The 23,617-nt window shown below is 44.5% G+C and overlaps 1 protein-coding gene across 1 annotated transcript in view; it reads right to left on the reverse strand.

Annotated features, from left to right (window-relative positions):
- SALL4 (spalt like transcription factor 4) overlaps positions 1-23,617 on the reverse strand; it is a 40,082-nt gene that overhangs the window by 8,655 nt on the left and 7,810 nt on the right. The window contains exon 2 of the mRNA XM_087720469.1: positions 7,469-9,973. Coding sequence (XP_087576595.1) covers positions 7,469-9,973 — 2,505 coding nt within the window. The remainder of the gene's footprint in view (positions 1-7,468; positions 9,974-23,617) is intronic.

Consider the following 23,617-nt stretch of genomic DNA (forward strand, 5'->3'; position numbering starts at 1 on the left):
AACTCTAGTTCACAAATCATGCTAAGTCATAGTTTGTTTGATTATAGTTAGCTGAATAGATACTTTTGACTGGATTCAATAAGTTATAAACCATATCTTACAATCAGGGGTGGATTGCTGTCGGCTTTACTGCTGGTTTGGTGCATGCAAAAATTGTGCTCCATGCTCCTTGCGTGTGCACATTGGCACATAAATAGGTCTGTGCATGCGCAGAACATTAAAAAAAAGGGAGGGGGAAAAATTTCTGCAATGAAAAAGGGCGTTGGTACTTACCTGATACGCCTCTTCTCATAGTGGGGGGAGGAGTATCCAGGATGGGTGTTGACTTTGTCCTCTCATGATTGGATGAGTCAGATAAGCTCTTTGGGTAACGCCCCCTGGCCAGCAGGACTACCCATTCTTTTGACGAAGAGCTCCATCCGACTCGTTGCACCATTCACTCCAGACTCTTAATTCAGTTCTTAGCTTTTATCGTCTTCAACATCAATATTTATATAACTTCATAAAACTGTGAACATAAAACTTAGTCATACAAACATAGTCAGGGAGGGACTGGATACTCCTCCCCCCACTATGAGAAGAGGCGTATCAGGTAAGTACCAACGCCCTTTCTCCATAGTGAGGGGGGAGGAGTATCCAGGATGGGACGTACCAAAGCCTGCACGTCCCTAGGGAGGGAGACCCCAGAGGCCCCATGTCCCCCGCTTGTGCCAGTTGAGGCGTGGGCTCCGCCCTGTGAACCACCTGCAACGCCCTGCGTCCAAGAGGCCCTGCGTCCAAGAGGCTTTTGCCCTGCGGGGTAAAAGAGTCCAGTTTATGGTTCCTAGCAAAGGGAGAGGGGGAAGCCCACGTGGCTGCCCTGCAGATTCCGGCCAGGGCTGTCTGCGTGGCCCAGGCCCTGGATGTGGCTGCGCTCCGCGTGGAGTGAGCTGTGATATGATTGGTGTCTGAAAGCCCTGTGATTGGTATGCAGTGGCAACGCAGGTTTGCAACCACCTACCTATTGTGGTGGAAGTCACCCTGTTACCCAGGCCCCTATTGGAAGGAAACAAACAGAGCTTCGGATTTCCTGACTGGCCTGGTTCTCCTGAGATAATCCTCAGGGCCCTCCTTATGCCCAGAGTGAGCCCCTTCTTTCCCCCCCGTCTGGACAGAAGTTGGGCAAATCAGTTCCTGGGTTTGATGGAAGCAGAAGCCCACCTTGGGATGAAGGGCGTAACCCCACTCTGTCTTAGTGGGGGAAGCAGAGACCCTCCCCGGTGGAGAGCTTGCAGTTCATATATCTGCCTGGCGGGGGGGGATGGCCACCAGAAAGGCCACCGTGAGAATCAGGAACTTAAGGGAAGCTGTTCGTAAAGGCTCAGATGGAGCACCTATTGGAGCGTCCCCTACCCTGTGTAAGTCCCAGGAATGGTACTTGAACGCTGCGTGCGGTTTGGGGTTGGAAGCCCCCTTGAGGAATTGTCTGACCACAGGAAGGTGAGTCGAGCTCTGGTTCCTGCCACGCAGGACAACTGGCGAGAAGTCTGGGACCTGTCTCCTAATTGTGTTAGAAGCTAACCCTCTGTCCCGGCCTGCCTGGAAGAGGTCCAGAATCTGAGGCACTGAGGCCTGGCTAGGATTGTGCCCCAGGGAATTACACCATGAGGCAGAGGCCTGCCACATGGAGCCATATATACGCTCTGTGGAAGGTGTGCGGGCAGTCTGGATAGTCTGCATCACCCTGGGGGGGGGAGGGTCTTTCCCCAGGATGCTCCGTTCCAAGAGCTAAGCGGTCAGCTGGAGCCATTGACGGTCTGGGTGCTCCAGCGACCCCTGGTTAAGGGATATTCCCTCCAGGGGGAATCTCCATGGCCTCTCCGTTGAAGGCGACTGGAGCTCTGCAACCACAGTCTCCGGGGCCAGAGAGGCACCAAGAGAACCCCTTCTGCCCCCTCCCGAAGGGTTTCCCATATGACCCTGGGGATCAGGGGTAAGGGCGGAAGGCATACCGACAACCCCTGGTCCAGGGGCTTCGCAGATCGTCCGCCCCTTCTGCCCCCCCCCCCCATGTCTGGTACCTGGAGATGACCCTCAGGAGCTGAGCGTTGAGGGCGTGGCGGATAAGTCGATCTCCGGGTGTCCGAAGCACTCTGCCATTTCCTTGAAGATTGCTGGCTGCAGCTTCCGCTCCAAACTGTCCCCTTGGTCCGGCTGAGCCAGTCGGCTCTGATGTATCCCACCCCTGCTATATGTTCTGCCCTCAGCGAAAGTTGTCTAAATTCATAGGCTATCTGAGGTGCTTCTGCGATCTCTCATAGTCGGGCATCCCATTCTGAGTTTGTGGTGGGTTCTGGCATGGGGACCAGCCTATCTGACCCTTTTTCCCCCCCCCGGCCATAAGGGTGCTATGATTCTATGGCTAGGATTAGCGCAGAGATATTCTGAATGTAAACACCGATGGAGTTTAATGGGCGGCCACTAGAGTGTGTGTAACGATGAAGAGAGGGAGGCTAAGGCTCACAATAAGGCCTGCCACAAAGGTAAAATAATAATAATAACAAGAATCACAACAACAATAATAATAATAAAATGAAATACAAAAAGGGAGGGCATCTTCCCGCCTGATAAAACCAAGAAAGATTAAGGAAACAATTGGTCCCTTGCTGGGAGAAAGTGGCCCGAAGGTGACAGGCAGCAGGGGTAGAGCCGAACTATTTAACTCGTGCTTGGCATCTGTCTTTACCAGCAGGGATAAACTATCCAACCTATCAAAAACAGCACCCCAAATTCAGATTAGGGACCCAAGATGAGATAGGGAAGAAATGGTAGCCTGTCTATCTTAGGCAAGGTCCAATTCCCAGGACCGGGTTACACCCCAGGGATCTGAAGGAGCTGGCGGATGAGATCTCCAAACAACTGAAACTATATCTATCAGAGCTCCTGGAGTACCGGAGAACCACTATAGAATTGCTGATGTGATTCCCCCCCTTCAGAAAGTGAGAAAACCGGCTCGAGAGCCCAAAGCCAACATGGGTTTGTCAAAAACAGATCATACTAGACTAGCCATAATGAATGTTGTGTTTTATAGTTAATTTTTTATTCACGTTTCTTTTATGTCTTGTTTTGCACTCCCTTCCCCCATTGTTGTAAGCCGCCCTGAGTCCCCTCAGGGAAAAGGGCGGCCTATAAATGTTCAATAAATCTAAATCTACAAATCTTCTTAGATTACGGTGACAACCCTAGTGGACCATAGGAATGCCATTGATATAGTTAACTTGGACTTCAGCAAGTCCTGATAAGGTAGACCATAACCTACTACTAGATAAAGTAGAAGACTGAGGATTAGACCTAGTCACACCAGGTGCCTTGGTAACTGGTGCACACACCTATACTCCTCAATGGGACTGCCTCTTCATGGAGGGAAGAGGGCAGTGAGTCCCCCAAGGCTCAGGTTGAGCCCAGTACTCTTCAACATCTTCATCAGTGATTTGAATGAGGGTGTTAGGTGTGTAAGCTAACATTTGGGATAGCAAAATAAATGCCATGATAGTAGTACTGTTTCTTTAAGAACTGCTGTTATCTCAAGCGGTCATGAGAAGGAGCCAGAATGACTGTTAGCTCTCTGTTTGTTAAATGCTGATGGGGGGGGGGTCATCAGGTTAGCAGGTGACCCCAAGCTGGCAGGAATAGCCAACACTTCAGAATACAGGCTAAAGATACAGAAGGATCTTGGTACCCTTGAGCATTGGGCACTACTTAGGGAAATGGGATTCAAAGAGGTAAGGTTCTACCTTTAGGCAACGAAGGTGAAGTGCACAGGTACAGAATACCTTGCTCCACAGTAGTAACTGTGAAGGGGATCTTGGAGTCCTGGTGGACCACCCTTTAATATGAGCCAGCGGTGTGCAATAGCTGCCAGAAAACCTAACACAGTTTTTGGCTGCATAAACAGAGGAATAGAATCAAGCTCCCGTGAAGTGTTCATTCCACCTTATAAGGCCTTGGAAAGGCCAGATTGGAATTCTGCATTCAATTTGGTCATGATGTAGAAAGGATGTGGGGGTTCTAGGGACAGTGCAGAGAAGAGCAACAGAGGGATCAGGCTGGAGGCTAAGGCCTATGAAGAACGGTTGCAGGAATTGGGCAGGTCTAGTTTACTGAAAGGAAAGACTAGTGGAGACGTGATAGTAGTGTTCCAATATCTCAGGGGTTGCCACAGGGAAGAGGCAACCTGATTATCCTCCAAGGCATCTGAGTGCAGAATTAGAAGTAATGGGTGGAATCTAATAAGGAGAGAAGCAACTTAGAACTGGGGAGAAATTTCCTGACAGTTAGACAATTAATCAGTGGAACAACCTGCCTCCGGACGTTGTGAATGCCCCAACAGTGGAAGATTTTTAAGCAGCTGTTGGATGGTAATAGCAATAGCAGTTAGAATTATATACTGCTTCATAGGTCTTTCAGCCCTCTCTAAGTGGTTTACAGAGTCAGCTGTTAACCATTGAGCTACAGGGCTGACTAGTAATGATAGCCATTTGTCTGAAATGGTGTAGGAATTTCTGCTTAGGCGAGGGGTTGGGCTAGAAGACCTACCAGGTTCCTGCCCCTTCTGCTATTGTATTGCATAGTATTGTATTGTATAGCATTTGCTCTTTGCCTATTCACCCCCACCCTTGGAAAGCCTTGGGGGAGGGGGGTAATCTCTAACCTGATTGGAGGTTCTTCTGTCTCTCCCTGGGGGCTGAATACTCTTCCTTGGCTTGCCACGTGGGGCCCCTCCCCCCTTCTTTCCAAATGGTTTTGCAAGGCAATTGCCATCGCCCCGCCCTCAGAACTTAGCCACAAAAAACAGCTTTTGTTTTGCCTCCTACTCAGGGACTTCCCGCCCCTCCCCCCTCCTTCTCCTACTCAAGGAGAATTTTCTTAAGGGTGAAGGAGACTTAGCCCCCCCCCAAAAACACAGCTCTTGCTGGAAGCCTTTTTCTGATGGCATTCTCGCCAAGACTCTTTCTCCTCCTTAAAGGAGAGTGTCCTTAAGGGTGGGGGGGGGGGGCTTTTCCTGTTACTATGCAGTTAGAAAGGGAGAGAACGGGCTTTTAGGCAGGATTTCTGAAGCACCAAGCCGAAGGGAATCCTCCTCTGGGAGGTGAGGAGTTCTCAGGTTGGGGGGGGGGGGGGTTTCCGTGCAGTCTTGATTCATCTAGGAAGTAGGGGGGGGGGATCCACCGCCTGCCTCTAACTCCCTTAACAAGCCGCCTGTTGGCCCTTTGCTGCATCCCCCGCCCTTGGCTAATGCCTCTGCGATGGTTTCTCACCTTTCAAGGGCTCCACAAGCCTCCGGTTGTGGCTGGAGGGCTGAGAGTTGAGGCTCTGAGCTGCTGGGGGCAGCCATCTTGGACCATGTGGTTTCAAGATGGCCCCGGCTCCAAATTCAAAGGCTCCTCCTTGCTGGAGCACATGGAAATGGCTTTTGCCTTTGCAGGCTTGCCATGGCTGCAGCTCTCTCCCCTGTCTTCCGCAGCTCTTTTTAAGCCTTTCCGGCTCTCACCTTGTCGGCTGCCAGCACAGGTGTTCCAGGGTATTTTAGCCAGCTTCGTGGCTCAACCCGAGGGGAGCAGAGGAGCGCTTCTGCTCCTGATTAGCCTCTGCATTAAGGGCTGCTTCTAGGAAGCATATTGCCCTCTCCTCCTGCCTGCCCGGCAATTGTCCTCCCTGAGTGACTCCGTCTCACTCAGTGGCCAGGGCAGCGTGCCGCCCCAGGGGGCTTGTGGCAGTCCAGTCCTTGCAGGAGGAGGCTGTGTTCGATGAAGGGAGGCAGGATTCGCCGGATCCAAGTTTATTTTCCTTACTCCTTTGTAAATTACTGGAGTTACTGAGTAGTGCAACTTTTCCTTGAGGAGATGAGTCAGAAGAATGGGTAGTCCTGCTGGCCAGGGGGCGTTACCCAAAGAGCTTATCTGACTCATCCAATCATGAGAGGACAAAGTCAACACCCATCCTGGATACTCCTCCCCCCTCACTATGGAGAATTATTCTCTGCATGCACAGAACCAAAAATCAAGATGGTGCTGCCGTAGTAGAACCGGTTCAGGGGCGTGGCAGGCCTGGGTTGCTGCCGGTTCCAGCGATCCAGGCGGCCAAACCACTACCAGAAGGAAGCCACCTCTGCTTACAATCCATAATCGTTAAGTTCGCACTTTGGTCTCTAAACCAAAACCAAGCAAACCTCATCATGGCTTAACATGCTATATGAACCCAGTCACTGTTTACACTTAAGAACATATATTTTTCAGATATGAGTATTAGCTACCAAGCAAACTGTACACATTAGAGGACAGAAGAATAGCTACATAGCTATTTTACAGAGGACAATTTTCTTTTGGCAGGGCTGTTATTCTTTATGTGAAGGACTGCCTGCCAGCTAAATCTAGTTAAAGAGAGAACAGGAAGACTCTTGCAATTCACCATCAACATTTTAGCAGCCAAATGCCAGATGCAGCTGGTGAACAGATCAACATCTTCTTCAGCCTGGTGTGAAACATAAGAACATGGTGTATAAATTAGAGCCCATACAATTCTGCTTTTGCGGGTGCATTTCCTTTTTTGGGGGGGGGATGCATAAAAGGCTCTCCTTCAGAAACAAGACAAGATTCCTACTTTGATTTATAATTCTGTATCATTTAGTGCAAGAAGCCAGCCTTCAACAGGATGTTGTTTGGATAATGTGATCACAGCTCCCATTCCATCAAGAAAAATCGGAGTTGAATAATTCAAAACAGTGATATGATGCCAAGTTGAGTAGCAGTACTTTCCCACTTGTTCCAAAGCCATGGGGTTTATTTTAAGTGATTTTAAGTAATCGGATGTAAAAGAAAACTAGAAATAAAGTGTTTTCTTGCCTAGGAAATAAATTCACATTTGCCTGTCATTCATAAAGTGAATTCTGTATTATACTTTGTCTAGCTACATTCAGTGGTGGGATTCATTCAGCCAGTTCGCACCACTTTGGGAGAATCAGTTGTTAACTTTCTGAGCAGTTTGATGAATTGGTTGTTGAAAGAAATCATTAGGGCAGAGAAGCAGTTGTTAAATTATTTGAACCCAACCACTGACTATGATTTAATATTGCTGCCCCTGAAAATCATGGCACAAGGGATGGAAGGGAACAATACAGCCATGCAACCAAGATAGGTACTGATTATGATCTCACCTCTTTGGTGAGAGCTAAGGAATTGTTCCTAGGTTTCAAGAGCAACTGATTTTGATCAGATAGTCAGGTATCATTTTTCACAGTCAATATTCCTCAAATATTAGGTACTAGAGAAAAATATAGCCTATGGGGTGATGAATGGAAGTGAAATTTTCTGATCTGGGAGATTGGCTTTCCTAGCATAGACTACAAACATTTAACTCCATCCATGTATGAAAAAGAGAATTAATTTCACAGTAATTGCTAGGATCTTTGCTTCCCTTTAAAGTGACTCACCATATTCTCCATTTTGGAAGTATAACCCAGGTTCCTCTTTGATGACTTTTCGACCAATGTTGCCGTATGTTAGATCCAAAGCCCGTTCTCTTTCTGTAGGTGTGACTTCAGGGCCTTCAGCCTTACTTCCCACTGTTCCGTCTTCTTGGATACTAAAACACGGTGACTTTGATCTGGTGCTCTCTGCTTGACTGTTGGTTGGAGACATGGCCAGGAAGGAAGCCGATTCAGAGGTGATGGGGCTACGGCTACCGTTTTGATAGTCCAGATCACCTGCCACTGAGGAAGAATCATTGGTCATGCCGTCGCTCTCCGCAGATCCATTATCACTCGACTTCAAACTGCTCTGTCGCTGCAAAGTCAAAGCCGAATTCACCATCTTCATATGGTTTTCTAGCGCTGAAATACTGGCAGAAACAGATGTTGAGGGATCAGCTTGAGCGTTGCAAGATTTAGAAGAATGGTTTGGGCCGTTGGGTGATTCCAAGTCTTCATCCATTTCCATGCTTTCGTTGATCTCTAAGCAGCAGGGATCTCCGTTGTTCTCAGCTGAAGCAGCCTCCATGTCATTATTATCATGGGTGTTTTCTGCCACTGGGGTATTGGGAATTTGCCCTCCCATATGCATGCGAATGTGCTGCTGTAGCACCACTGCGTTTGTAAATTTCTTTTGGCAGATGGGACAGGAGTGCTGCATCTTCAAGGGAGTATTCGCCCGGTGCACGCCGTAGTGTGTTTTGAGGTTGCCTTTGGTGGAAAAAGCACGGCCACAAATCTTGCACTTGAAGGGCCTCTCCCCCGTGTGAGTGCGGTAATGCATTTTGAGGGAGCTCTGGCAACTGAGGACTCTATGGCAGATCAAGCACTCATTGGGGTCAGTGGTGGCTTTGTCAATGTTCTCCACCAGCTGCTGGAGCTTTGTGGTTTCAGAGCCTTGCTCACCAACCCGGCATCCATGGAAAACGCTCCCACTGCAGCCAGCCTGCGGAGAGCTCTGGTTCTGCTCAGCTCCCGATTCCTGACTGGCCGGACCCGGTGAAGAATCTCCTTCGCTTTCTGGAGAAGGCCTAGGCTGGGCATCGGTTAGAAGTGTATTGCTGAAAGGATCCTTGCTACTTGTGGGGGTGGAAGTGTTTGGTGGTGGCAAGGCCGAGCCTACGGAGCCCGGCAGGGGAGTCAAAATAGGTTTGGAATCCACAATGAGATTCGATTCGTCTAATGGGAGAGACATGCCGTAAGGTATGCCGGTGCTGGTGGGCACGTTATCTAGGTGTTCAGGCACAGGGTAAGGATTCATTTTGATGTGAGGGTATTTGTCTTTATGCCGCTGGAAATGCACTTTCAGGTTGCCCTTGGTGGTGAAGCGATTGCCACAGATGTTGCACTTGTAGGGCCTCTCCCCGGTGTGGGAACGCAGGTGGATCTGCAGGGCGCTGTCGTTGCCAAAAACTTTGCCGCAAAACTTGCACTTGTGTTTGAAGAAGGACTCCTCTTGGCTCAGTTTACTTTCAGTGACGCTCACATTTGCTACTTTCCCTTTCCCCTTCTTTGAGGGGTCGCCGGCTGGGGAGACAGCGGAAAGGGGATTCTGGAAGATGGCCGAGCTGGAGGATTGAGGTAGCAAAGGGCTCAGGAAGCGAGACATGGAACCCGGCAAGCTCCGACCCGCATCAGGCTTCAAGGCCAGGGCAGGGGCAATCCCCCCGGCCACCGAGACGGCTGTCGGAATAGCGATATTTGAATGAGGTAGTTTGCCTTGCTTCAAGGATTCCAGGGATAGGCTCGGATTCCCAGCTTTCTGTCCAATTAAAGCAACAGCAGCCGACAGCTGCTGGGACATATGAGCCCCCAAAGCTTTGAGGGGTTCTGCAGCAGCCACGGAGGGATGTAGGACATGGGGGGCCATCATGGCAATTTGGATGCGGATCTGCTCCGTCAGCTGAAGCTGCTGGAGTTGCTGCTGCTGTAGGCACATCAACTGCTCCAGGATCATCGGGATGGCACTGAGACCAGCCACGGAAGGAGGGAGAGACTCTGAGGTACACTGGTTGACAGCCACTTTAGTGCCATGTATAGTTTGCAAAGTCACATTAGTGTTTGGTACTTTGGGTTTGGGGAGGAAGCTTAGCCCTTGAGTTGCGGAGGCAACGGAGGGTTCTGTTTTTAGATATGCCACTCCTGAAGGTTCAGATGCAGATTTCTCTTCTCTCTTTTCTGCCGAAGGTGGGCAGCTCTTTAGGTGACTCTCCTCAGCCAGCCTACCATCCATTTGGCCGGTTGGAAAAGTCTCCCCAGAGCTGTTGGGGAAGGCTTCTAAGGGCACTGCCCCTTCACTGTCATTCATGATGAGGACAGGTGGTGTTTTAGTGCAATTTTTCTTATGCTCGAGGAGTTCGGTGAGGTCAAAGAACTCGGCACAGCATTTCTCACAGACATGGGTTTCTTCGGTCCGACATCTTTTGGCATTCATTTCACCTCTGTCACCTGGGGTATCCTGTGGACTTCCTGGAAAGACATCAGAAAGAGAGAAAAGATCTGAGTGGAATGACACCACGGATCGGAAAAGCAAGAGGCCTTCATGGGATGACCTTGCAACAGGAGTCTCCAACTGTGGCAACTTTTAAGACTTGTGGACTTCAACTCCCAGAATTCCTCAGCCAGTCATGGCTGGCTTTAAGACTTGTAGACTTTAACTCCCAGAATTCCTCAGCCAGACAGCCAGAGGAATTCTGGGAGTTGAAGTCCACAAAGCTTAAAGTTGCCATGGTTTGAAACCCCTGGCTGGCAGGATTGAAACACACAGGAATGGGGACGGTCTTTGTCCAGTCTCTATGGCTGCTATAGTTTAAAGCAATTTGTGAAATATCCTAGGACAGGGGTCTCCAAATTTGCCAACTTTTAAGGCTTGTGGACTCCAATTCTTCATGGCCAGCTGAGGAATTCTGGGAGTTGAAGTCCACAAGCCTTAAAATTGCCAAGTTTAGAGACCCTTGTCCTAGGGCAAAGACAAAGTTGGTGAAACTAAGGTGGGTGACTTGCTTTCCAGGTCACCATTGGCGTCACATCATTTTGATTTCCCAGTGCTTGGATCTCTAGGTGGTTCTTGACTTGCAACCATTTGTTCAGTGAAGTTACAACAGCACTGAAAAAAGTGACTATAACCGTTTTTCACACTTATGAGCATTGCTGCATCCTCATGGTCACATGATCAAAGTTTGGATAATCAGCAACATATATTTATAACAGTTGCCCTGTCCCAGGGTCATGTGATCACCATTTGTAACCGGTTTCTGACAAGCAGTCAATGGGGGAAGCCAGACTTGCTTAATAACATGATCCACTTAACAACTGTAGTGATCTGCTTAACAACTGTGGCCAAAAGGAGGAGCAACTCATTTAACAACTGTCTCACTTAGCAACAAATGTAAGGCTGAATTATGGTCATAAGATGAGGAGTAATTGTGGTATGGCTTTTCAAGTAGCTACGTGCTCAGGAGAACAACTAGGATGATCTTTAGCAATTTGAACATTTCCAGATTTATTAGGATTGTAGAAATTCCCATTAGCCTGGATAGACTCCTCCAGCTGGGGATTCTGGAGCTTGCCATCCATTGCTTCTTTAAGAAGAAATTGGACAACCATTTTTCGGAAATGCTATAGGCCATAGGGTCTCCTGCTCAAGCAGGGGGTTGGACTAGAAGATCTCCAAGGTCCCTTTCAAATCTGTATTTTTGTCAGGATCTCCTGCTGGAGCAGGGGGTTGGACTAGATGACCTCCAAGGTCCCTTCCAACTCTTATTCTATGATTCTATGATATTATATATGCTAAGAAACCCATATAATAGAACACTGCAATAATTTCACTGAGTTAGTTTTTCTTTGACAGCTCCACCGTGTGGCAAAATTAATATTTTCATTATCAGGAGACGGCTGAAAAATCTGTCCTCAAACTGATAGAATGGCTACCGAAGGGGGAAATGCTCATAAGAAGGGACGGCTAAATGAAACTGTAAATAGGCTAATATCTTGAGCTGATTGACATTGGAAAAGCACTATACAGATGGTGTTCAACTTACAGCCATTTGTTTAGTGATTGTTTGAAGTTAAAACTGCACTGGAAAAAAGTGATTTGCAACCAGTCTTCCCACTTACAACTGTGGCAGCTTCCCCACAGTTACCTACTCAGGTGCTTGTCAACCAGCACACATTTATTACAGTTTCAGCATCCCTGAGTCACATTGATCATCATTTGTGACCTCCCAGTTGGCTTCCGACAAGCAAGGTGTAACTGGATTTGCTTAATTGATCTTAAATGCACCCATCTGCTTAACAACCGTAGCAAAAAAGGTCATTTAAATTGGGTGCAACTCACTCAACAACTGCCTTGTTGGGCAATAGGAATTCTGGAAATTCCCAATGGTCGTCTTAAGTTGAGGACTACCTGATTGTACAATGAAGATGTGTTGTTCTTAGCAGAAATGCTGCGGCAATAAAATCTCTTCTTTTACATTAAAATTCACAATCAATGAATTTGCAAGGAATGACTGGATAGGCATCTTTCCCTTGTAAGCTATTAAAGGAATAAAGTACAGTATTTTTAGTGTGGGAAAAACTCATGGAGGGCACATGAAGAAGTGGGGAAGGCAAATGAAACAGTGTTTTGCACCTTATATGCAACACTTTGTGCAGTAGCATTTTTTTCACTGATACCAGAACTGACTAGTAAATAACCAATTTTGTTGTATACATGATGTACAATGACAATAAAGGCTATACTATAATAGTAGCAAACATATAATGCAAGACAATGCGCTATGCAATGCTAACCACAGAAGACCCTCCCAAAGATAATTATAATTTTGTGTTTATTTGGATCTTTCTCAGAAGATCTTATCTAGATACAGGTTCCTTTTCTCATTCTCGGGTGTGCTTTGGTTTGTTTATGAGAAATGTGAAACTAAGGAACCGAAGTAAGGTGGTTGAGATGTAGACTGTGTGAATTCATTCTTTAGTCTCATTTGGCTGGCAAAACACAGCACCATTATTTCAGCAACTGAGTGTTGCCTTCACCTGGGAAGAATTGCGTATATCCTTGCTTGTACTCCAGCAAACTGAGATTCCACTGTTTCCTATTTTACTAGCAGAAGCACTGTCAAACCACAGTTCACAAGTAGTTCCCTAGCTTCTATAACAATGTTTCTCAACCCAACAGTTCCAAGAAGGATCCACACCCATTTGCGTGTCACCCAGGTGACCTCGTGACACAGATAAACCTCCAGGTGACCTTAATGAACTTGCTAAAATGATGCAAATGACCAGCTGCCTGTAGGGAGTATAAATCCTTCCGTTTCCCACCATCCAGTCAGAACTGAAGAAGCTTATTGAATGAGAAGCAAAATGTCTTCCAAGAAAAAAACCAAAAGTCCATTTGCCTCTTGGAAAAGCACCTGTGGGGCAACTATGACCTGGATGACTGAGAATCTCCATAGACAGTGTTTCTCAACCTTGGCAACTTGAAGATGTCAGAACTTCAACTCCCAGAATTCCCTGGTCTGTTATGCTGGGTGGGGCATTCTGGATGTTGAAGCGCACACATTGCCAACATGCCAAGGCTGAGAAATATTATGCCATAGCATGGGGGTGCAAAACCAGGGGCTGGATCCGGGCCACGGAGTGCTTAGATCTGGCCCATGGGGCCACCCTAAAAACAGTGAAGGATTGGCCCACAGTGCCTCTGCCAGTGAAAACGGAACTCAGGAGGGCTGCACGCGCCCCTCTCGAACTCCATTTTCACTGGCAGAGAGTTGCAGGAGGCAGTCACAGCCAAAGCGGAGCTTGGGAGCCTGTTTTCACTGGCAGAGCACTTGGGCCACCACAGGCGCTGACCTGAGTGATGTTGACCTGTCCACACCCAACCTGGCCACGCCCATCCTCCCCCCAGGTCAAACACAACCCTAATGTAGCCCTCAATGAAATCGAGTTTGACACCCCTGCCATAGCATGTATAACTCCATAATGACTGATAATTTTTCTTTTTACATTCCTGATAGCAAAACAAGGGACAAAAAAAGTATTTTAAAACAAGCAATTCCTTCCATACTTCTACCTAAATCAGTGGTGGGATTCAGCCAGTTTGCCCCTATTTGGGAGAACCGGTTGTTAACTTTCTAAGCAGTTCAGAGAAAGGGTTGTTGGAAGAAATCTCCTTTTGGTTTTTGACAGGGCTAATCCAGTAAGGAAAGCAGGAAGGAAACATTCTGGTATTGTTTTTAGCCTCATCTTTATTGCTCTGCTTACAGAAACTGCCTCTCCGGTTAACCCTTAATACATTGTAACAGCTAAGGTGAAGCACCCATCGACCTGAGTGATGTTGAGTTGGCGATGCCCATCCAGTCATATGACCACCAAGCCACGCCTACCCAGCTGGTCATTAGGGCAGAGAACCGGTTGTTAATTTATTTGAATCCCACCACTGACCTAAATGGATTGAAATTTTAATGTCACTACATTATAACCATGACTTGTACAACCCTCAAAGAGAAAACATTTAATGTCAATGAAAACTCAATCACCCAGGCCAAACGTATCTTTAAAAAAAGATTAAAACCATGGGCACGTCGCCATGATTTTAATCTTTTTTTAGATATCAGAATGCAGTCCTCAATGCTAAATGTTTGCTTGCTTCTGCAGGCAAATGATCACCAGGTTCTTCCTATGCTCCTACCTACCTTTCCAACCTTTTACTTTTTTTTTGAATCATCGGTGTTCTTGCTTTTCTATTTATAAGTTCCAGTAAAACACAAGTCACAACTGGGGGCAGCATCAAGCCACTTTGGCTGATCTTGGAATAGCTGGACCTGATTAGTACTTGAAAAGGAGGCCACTGACAAATCCCCCCAAAAGTAAACTGGACGGAGAATTTAAAAAAAAAATGTTCCAGAAGGTGACAATGTCAAATTAAGAAGAAGTTGGATAACCATTTGTCTGAAGTGGTGTAGGGTTTCCTGTCTAGGTAGGGGGTTGGACTGGAAGACCTCCAAGGTCCCTTCCAACTCTGTTATTCTATTCTAAATCACCTCTGAAATGCTGTCAAGAAAACTGTATGGACACACCCGTGCAGTGAGTGTGAACTAAATTCAATAAAAGGAGACTTTATTTTTACCTTAATACAGTGTGATTCAAAGTACAGCTTGTGGAAGTCCATCAGATGGTCGGACATAGGCTCCAGATGTTGCTGAGCCACAGCACTCAATCCCTGCTCCCCCCCCCAAATGCACTGATAGTAAGCTCAATTGGGGTAATGGATCAGCAGCTGAACACCGGATCACCGAAAACAGATTTTCCTTTAAGTCCAATTTGCCTCTAGTCTGCTAATATACAAGGGAGTTCTACTGGGGAACCTTCCTAACCAGCACGTTTCTGCAAAGACTCATTGTTGTTATTGCAAAGGGTGCATAAAATGATCCAAATAGGATCAGGAGCATTCTTAATTTTGCAATGCCTTTTGATTCATGGTTTAATTTTAAAAGCCAAATGACAAAGCTGGTGGGAAAGAAACACATGAAAATAACCACAATCAGGTCTTGTTTGCTAAAAAACAAAGTGTGAATGAACTCCTATGCTGGGAGCAAATAGGGTAATTTACCTATTTTCTAAATTGTTATTCAGTGGTCCATGACTGCAGGAAATACTGCCTCAGCAAAACTTGGAAACCTCAACTATACGAAGGAGCAGTCTTTGAAAAGCCGTATTTTGAGATATTTGTAGTTAATCCACTAATTAAGATTGCTTTGAAGATCACTCATCAGGTTTTTTTTAAAAAAAAAACTTTTAAAAATTGTAACTTTACAGAGCAAAGCAAGGTTGCCTATTTTTAAAAAAAAAATAATTTACTTATTATAAGAGTAGACGCCAGCTTCACTGTTACCAATTGCAAACATGTTGTAGAGGTAGCTACTGTGTTCCTCCACCCACAGTTGAGCAGACAGACACTGAATCATTTATACCAATAAAAGTTTTATGGAAGATGAAGAAGAAACTGCCGAGTTCAGCCAGAACAAGAGATTCATGTTCCCCCTACACCAAAAAGAAAGCTGTTTGCATGTTTTAATGCCAAGGCACACAAAAATGGCTTATCACACTCAGCAGTGGAAAAAGTGGCTTTGAAACATTTCTTTGAACTCACGCACCTAAAAACTCCACAGGAATATGACCCCAGGTCTTAGCGTGATCTGCAAACTCTTTTAAATTTCTTTTTCTTAACTAGTTCAAAATGAATGCTACGATTCAAGTGGCAGATTGCTGCCCAAATATAAGCCTTACAGTGTTCATTGCTGAGTCCATTTCTTGTGGGCCTAACTTCCAATCCAGCTCCCTCCTTCTCCTTGGACCCAGGGCTGACTGGAAATGCCAGTGGGGAGAGCAAAAGATGAAAAGGAAAGGAGAGGTGGGAGTAAGAAAAGTACAAATAGAGTCATCTTTAACCTAGCAATGTCGAAGGTTTGTGCAACTCTAGGAAAGGGGAAGATCAGTGGCATGCAAAGCTTTGGGAGCCAATACTCATAATATCAATTTTTGAGATTGTGCCATTGATGCTCTTACCAAATAGCTACAGAGAACTTCTCTTCCGATAGTGTGGATGACAACATGGGCATAGCCAATGACAAACTATCTGTTTCTTAGAAGGCCAAGTCATGAAATTTTCTCTAGCTTCCTCGGGTAAGTTTCACCACTCCAGCTTAACCATTTCATGGGTACATCCGACCACAAAATCCAAAACTTGAGCCACCCACTTTTTTAATTTTCAAAGTGTGAATATAGCAAGGGTGTCCAACTCACGTCATCACATTCTCATGTGACATACCATGACTTTTTTCCTCTTCACTAAACCAGGGGTGGGTGAGTTTGACGCTCCTGGTTTACAGGGTCTATTGGGCTCAGCTAATAGATGTGAGTGTAAGATATGATGTTGGGATTTACAGTATTACAATGTCACTTTTATTTCACCCAGAAAAATCTTGAAATGACAGATGGGCCAAGAACTCATTAGCTGTTATGGGTGTTATTAAGCACAGTTGCAGTTACACGGATGCCAAACTTCTAACTACAGTGTCTGACCATCAACAGCTGGTTCTATCTGCGAAGTTTGGACAGAAGAATCCTAACCAAAAGGATACCTCCTCCTTTAAAAACTCAGGGATGGAAGAAACATTTTGCCAACCCATTTCCACCCAGCTAGTTGCAATGGGTGGAATAATAAATGTCTTTGTCAAAGGAAGGAGAAAAACCAACACAACTCAAATTGCCTTAGTCTTAAAAAGGTAAAGGTTCCCCTGCACATGTGTGCTAGTTGTTTCTGGCTCTAGAGACAGTGCAAATATGAACCAGTTGCTAAGTATTCAAATTTTAACCATGTGGCCATCGGGATGCTGCAACAGTTGTAAGTGTGAAAAACAATCATTAATATTTCATGCATTATCTGGAAGCCAGATATTATTTTCTGGCCCAAGGAGGTACTGTATTTTTTGGGCTATAAGATGCACCAGAGTATAAGATGCACCAAGATTTTGAAGAGGAAAACAAGAAAAAAAATAGTTTTTGCCTTCCCCAGCCCTCAGGCAGGGGTCTCCCAAACTCTCTGTGCACCCCGTTTTTGCAAAATACCACTCTGTTTTTGGCAAAAACGGGACATGCAGGGTGGGGTTGTGGGAGGCCAGAAATGATTGTATTTGGTATATAAGATGCACCAACATTTCCATCCTCTTTTATGGAGGAAAAAAGTGCATCTTATAATCCAAAAAGCACAGTAGATGCTTACAATACGAATATGCAATCACTAGCAAATCAACAAACCAGAAAAAATAAGCTACTACTTAATCAAGCATGTTTTCCAGGCTACACAATTTATTGGAAAAGGAGAGATTTTAAGCTGAACAAAATGTGGTGGTTAAACTAGGAGGAGGATTTAAACTAGAATAAGATAGGGCATTTTTTAAAAAAATCATCCCAATTCAGACATTCCAATCACCTGCTAGCAATTATATAGCTATAACCTTGCCTCCCCGCCCAACAATCCATAGAAATTTAACCAGATTGGAGGGTTGAAGGACGCAACTATTCTCCTTCAATAGCCTCCTTGCTTATTAGCAAATTAGTGAACAGTAATTAGAGACAGTTTTTCCCCATTCCAATGCAGCAACTGACTAATGAACTCATGGGAGGCCCTGACACCAGTCTCTGAGCCCAATTCACTCAAAAGGTAATTTTGATGTGAATAAAATTAAGGAAGAACCCCAGGAAAGTTGTTCTGCGTTTTCACCGAAAAAGAGGAATCTAAATTTAGTAAATATAGGCAGTCCTCAATTTGTGAATATTGAAAATTATGACAGATACCCCCTACAAAGCTACTTCTGACACAGTTTTGAAGTTCTGGTGTCATTTCCCCTCCATTCAAGCAGAAGTGGGTTCCTACCAGTTTGCCCCTATTCGGTAGAACCAATTCGTCAAATCTACCGAACCGGTTAGAAGATGTTCCACCAGTGGACCCGGAAAGGAGGCCACACCTACAGAAGAGGTTCCAAATTTTTTTGAAACCCACCACTGCATTCAAGTGACTGCTTTGGGGCACACGGCAACTGGCATGCATTTACGTCCATTTGCAAAGTCCTGTGGTCACATGACCATAATTTAGTTTTTGCTGGAAATTTCATTTTGCGGCAAAAATTGTCCCCTGGGAAACAATGGATTCACTTAACAACTATGGTGTTTGCTTAATGACCGCAGCATTTATTTAATGACTGCTCTGATAAAAGATCATAAATTCAGAATATGACTGTCGTTACTTATGACCAGAATTGCCAGACTCAGTTATGGTTGAAACTTGAAATTCAGTTAAGCACAAGATAAAGCTCTGCCACGTTGACATAACTTTTAGGTTCCACCACAAAACCGCGGTAGACTAAAGCGCGCTCGACGAAAGCGCGTACGTGATGTCATCACAGTGTGACGAAAACATCGCGCTGTGAGCGGTAAATTTAAAATTAAAGCGAAAACCTTACCCTAACCCCCCCAAACCTAACCCTAACCCTAACCCTAACCCTTAACCTAACCCTAAACCTAACCCTTAACCTAATGCTAAACGTAACGCTAACCCTTAACCTAATCCTAACCCTAACCCTAATGCTTAACGTAACCCTAAACCTAACCCTAACCCTTAACCTAACCCTAACCCTTACCTTTATGTGAATCGGCTTGCTTTAATTTTATTTTAATTTAATTTATTTTTAATTTTTTTCGTCGCGCTGCTGATGACGTCAGGTACGCGCTTTAATCGGGTGCACTTTAGTGGACCGCGGTTTTGATGGGTCACGAACTTTTAAGCTTGTGGATGTGTACCAAAATTGATTACATTGCTTGGGCAAATGTTACAGATCTCAATATGGAAAGGTCAGTTATTTCTCCCTTATTTTAACTATGATTGATGAATATTCAATGGGCTGGGTTTTGAAATAAGGCTCAACCACAACCTACTCACAAATGCCAGCAGAGATATTCATAGGGGAGTGCCAAAAAAGGCAATTCAACAATCCCAAGCTATGCTTCCTACCCTGTTTCCTTGAAAATAAGTCCTCCACGGATAATAAACCCAATTGGGCTTTTGAGCACATGTGCTAAAATAAGCCCTCCCTTGAAAATAAGCCCTCCCTTGAAAATATTGCAACACAGCAGCAGCCATGACGTGACCAAGCTCGCCACCTCCTGCACCTCAAAAATAATAAGACCTCCCCAAAAATAAGGCCAAGTGCTTATTTCAGGAGTCAAAAGAAAATAAGACCCTGTCTTATTCCATTTGATCGTGCTGTCATGGCCACCAACTTGACTCTTTATAAAGTTGTATGACAGATAGATCCTCAGCTCATCAACTTTTTCCCAATGAGTTGTGATCCTTCCGAAGACAAGCCAAACTCCCGTCACTTTTAAATTAAATGATTGGCTCAAGAAACAAATGTTCTATTGCTCTTCCATTACCACAGCAGCACATCTGTTCTAGCAAAATGTTTGGTCTTCTTCAAAATAGAAAGACAGTGGAAACAGTACCTTATTCAAAAACTGACATGTTGTCCCAGTTTATATATATAAACTATTTCAATAGCTTGAAATAGTTCTATACTAGTCTCCCTTCATTTATTTATCAGCAAAAATGCAACACAAATCTATCTATCTATCTGTCTGTCTGTCTGTCTGTCTGTCTGTCTGTCTGTCTGTCTGTCTGTCTGTCTGTCTATCTATCTATCTATCTATCTATCTATCTATCTATCTATCTATCTATCTATCATTGTGTTCCATTTTTGCTGATAAATGAAAGGAGACTAATATAGATCTATTTCAAGCTATTGAAATAGTGTGTGTGTGTGTGTTTACTCATGCGTGCACGCAATAGGAAGGATCCATTTGGAATGTCAGTGAGAGATTCTTAGTCATCCTGAAGAAGCTACTTGGATAAGCAGCAAGACGTTACAAAACAAAAAGAAGACCAGTGGCCATAACTCAACTTCCAGATGGATCCATTTGGAAGTAACACCCAACATTTAACCTATAGACATTATGTAGATGCCATCAATTTGCATCTAACTTTCCCTAGTCTAAAGTTTCCTCTGAAGATTGAAAATGTCAAAGGGACTCAACCTGATTAGTTGCTAGTAAAAATCAAATAAGGTCAATGGATGGAACGATGCAAAACAAGTTTTAATTTGCTATCACATTTATGTCATACATTCTTATGACACTCATATGTTCCTTCACATGGAGATGATCAGAACCATGATCAAAAACTAGCAGCTGGAATGGATGCATCAGCAGCCCTCAGTGATGAAAAAAAGAAAATGCCGGCACAAGAGCTTTGCAACTAAACCAACAGCCAGGAATTAGCCATTTTCATTAAAAGCTTGCAAGAACTAACTTTCCCACCCCCAAATATAAATTCTAGCTCTGTTATGAGAAGCATAGTTTATTCTCTTGGACTATTGGGTAAGTGGATGCTGACAAAAATTCAGAAAGACTGGTGAGATTATCCCTCTTCGGTTGAAAGATATGAAAAGATACCAAGAATGGAGTTGCAACATAGCTCTCAAATAGTCAATCTCAGTAAGATCGAAGTTAAATAATAGTAAATAATAAATAAATAAACAAAGCCCTTCCCCTTCCATTTCACAACCTCCAACAATAAGCAGGGGTCTGAAAGGAACGTCTTTTCATGTTGGTTTGAACACGCATGCAGTTCTCAACATCATCCAAAATCTTGAGCAGGCTTCCAAAACCATGCAAACAGTTATCCTTGCATTCAAGCAAACATATATACAGCATTCCTGTAGACATACCTGGTAATTACTTGGTGAACAGTGAAAGAAAGGAATAGGGCATCTTGTCTGCCCCATTTTTAAAACCTAATTTGACCTCTCTATGCATTCACTGCACAGGGTTAGCTGTGATGCTAAAGCTCAAAGACCAAACACGATCTATAATGTATTTGTGAGGGAGATGGATGGTTCAGAAATGTGAAAAAACGGAAATAAAATAAATAATGCAGAAAGGTGATGGCATTGAGTTTTAGGTACAGCGTAGAAGAACACTTTCAGTTTATATGAACTCCAGATGATTCATGCTGACGAAGGTCAAACTTAATGAAATGAATCCATTGCCAATCTCCCAACTATGAAGAACCAAGATCTAGTAAGATCCAGGGAAGCAAGATGCTCAGTATTTTTTTTTAAAACATTGAAGCAGTCACCTGTTATCTGCTCCATACAAAGAATGATAAATCTAAGTTCCAAAAAAGCAATTGAGGAGCCTCCTAATACCAGGGTAGCAAATATGAATTTTGTGCAAAGAAAATCAGCAAAGAAAAAGTCAGACAGACTTTTAGTGCGATTATCTAAGATAAGACTAGGAGAAGAGATAAAAACCCAGCAGCTTTGAGGAAGAGGAATAGATCTTCAATTCTTCAACCACCATTTTTTACAATTTTCCATCCACGGTACCTAATATTAGATTATGCTATTGAGTAATGGCTATTTGTCAACCATGATCCAACCAGATAAGAGTAAAATTCCAGTGATCTAACAAAAATAAAATTAGACCAGCACAACAGTGACTCACCAAATTGTGTCACATTGTTCCTACACCCATTAACTTGCAGCTCTCCAGAAGAGATGAGGCATCTTCTATTTTGCTGTAGGAGATGGGTATAGATAGAGAAATAGTTCAGAGGGAAGGCGGGGCTGAGGTTGCTAAACCACAGATCATGTAGACCTGGTTTTAAATCTTAACAGTACAGGTAGTCCTCAACTCGCAACAGTTCATTTAGAGACCGTTGTCAGGCCTGGAAGCCAGCTTTTGCATTGGGCCTTCCAGCCTGCCACATTTAACGCTGTGGGAAAATTGGAGGGGCGTTATATGGAGTATGGGAGATACATAGCCAAAATAACATTCCTTTCTCAGAGAGTTAAGGACATCTTGCCCTGCACATGGAGTGGTGTGACCGGGACACATCTCCAGTTTTGGATGGTTCCTGATTGGACCATGTGATGGACATGTGGGTGCTGGGCAGGGACTTGGACTTTCATTTGGGTGGGGAAAACCTGGAAACTTTCAGATTTGGGTTTTCTCAGATGTGCCAACATGACATCTCTAATAAAATGGATCTTTGAGGAATCTCAAACCTCAGTCTTCGTTCATAGGGTGTGTTACTTGGAACCCTGACAACAAAGTTACAATGGCACTGAAAAATGTGACTTATAATTGTTTTTCAAAGTTACGACATTTGTAGCATTCCTGTGATCAAAATTTGGAAACTTGGGAATGGGTTCATATTTATGACCGTTGCTGTGCCCCAAGGTCATGTGATCATCTTCTATGACCTTCTGACATGCAAAGTCAATGGGGAACCCAGATTCACTTAACAACCAAGATTTAAGGTTACTAGCTTATCAACTGCAGTGATTCATTTAACAACTGTGGCGAGAAAGGTGTCAGCTTTGGAAGCCGCATCAACATGTGCAAAATGGCACAAAACTCACTTAACAAATGTCTCACTTAACAACATAAGTGTTAGTTATGGACATAAGTAGTTGTGAAGTAGACTGCTTCCTGCTAAGGAGAAAGGCTGAATGAAGAGAGATTGGATGGAAAACCAAGGAGATTCTCAGTCATACAAGTCTTGGTTGTCCCAAAGGTGTTTATTTTCTCTGAAGATGCTTCTTGGGTGAGAAGAGAACGTCTTCAAGGAAAAACACAAAGTCCAGTTGGCTTTTGAAAAAGGCACCTTTGGGATTGGATGGCCACATGCAACTCTTCTCAAATCCCTGTGATCCTAAGTAACCAATTTGGGCACATTTCACCATGACCCGTCAAAACCGTGGAGGACAAAATCGCGCTCGACGAAAGCGCGCATTTGACATCATCACAGCGCGACGAAAAAAATTAAAAATTGAAATAAAATTAAAATTAAAGCAAGCCGATTCACATAAAGGTAAGGGTTAGGTTTAGGGTTAGGTTAAGGGTTAGGGTTAGGTTTAGAGCGTTAGGGTTACGTTTAGCGTTAGGTTAAGGGTTAGCGTTAGGTTTAGCATTAGGTTAAGGGTTACATTTAGGGTTAGATTTAGGGTTAGGTTAAGGGTTAGGTTTAGGGTTAGGTTTGGGGGGGTTAGGGTAAGGTTTTCACTTTATTTTTACATTTTTCGATCACAGCGCGATGTTTTCGTCGTGCTGTGATGACGTCACATGCGCGCTTTCGTCGAGCGCGATTTTGTCCTCCGCGGTTTTGTGGTGGAACCCATTTCACTACCAAGACTCAGACCTGAACAGAAGTAATCAAAACCACCCCTGCATTCAGAGTGTCTTTCGCAATCCAAAAAGAAACAAAACATCTGAATCACAACAAAAGCCTATTTAGCCAAGGTTTCTTTTTTCTCACCATGGTCAGCTAGGTATCCTCAGAAACCTCAAACAGGGTTTTGAAGGCAATAACTCTGATTCATGGTTGAAATACCCAGACAAGTTGTTCATGCATTAGGCTAAGCCCTAGCCTGCTTTAACATTAACTTAGAACACTGAGGGTATCTAGTCATAATCAATAAACTACCGTATGTAACA

This window comes from Thamnophis sirtalis, unplaced genomic scaffold, assembly GCF_051295495.1.
Source record: "Thamnophis sirtalis isolate CommonGarterSnake01/CBP01778 unplaced genomic scaffold, rThaSir2_p1.2 scaffold_7, whole genome shotgun sequence".
Lineage (NCBI taxonomy): Eukaryota > Metazoa > Chordata > Lepidosauria > Squamata > Natricidae > Thamnophis > Thamnophis sirtalis.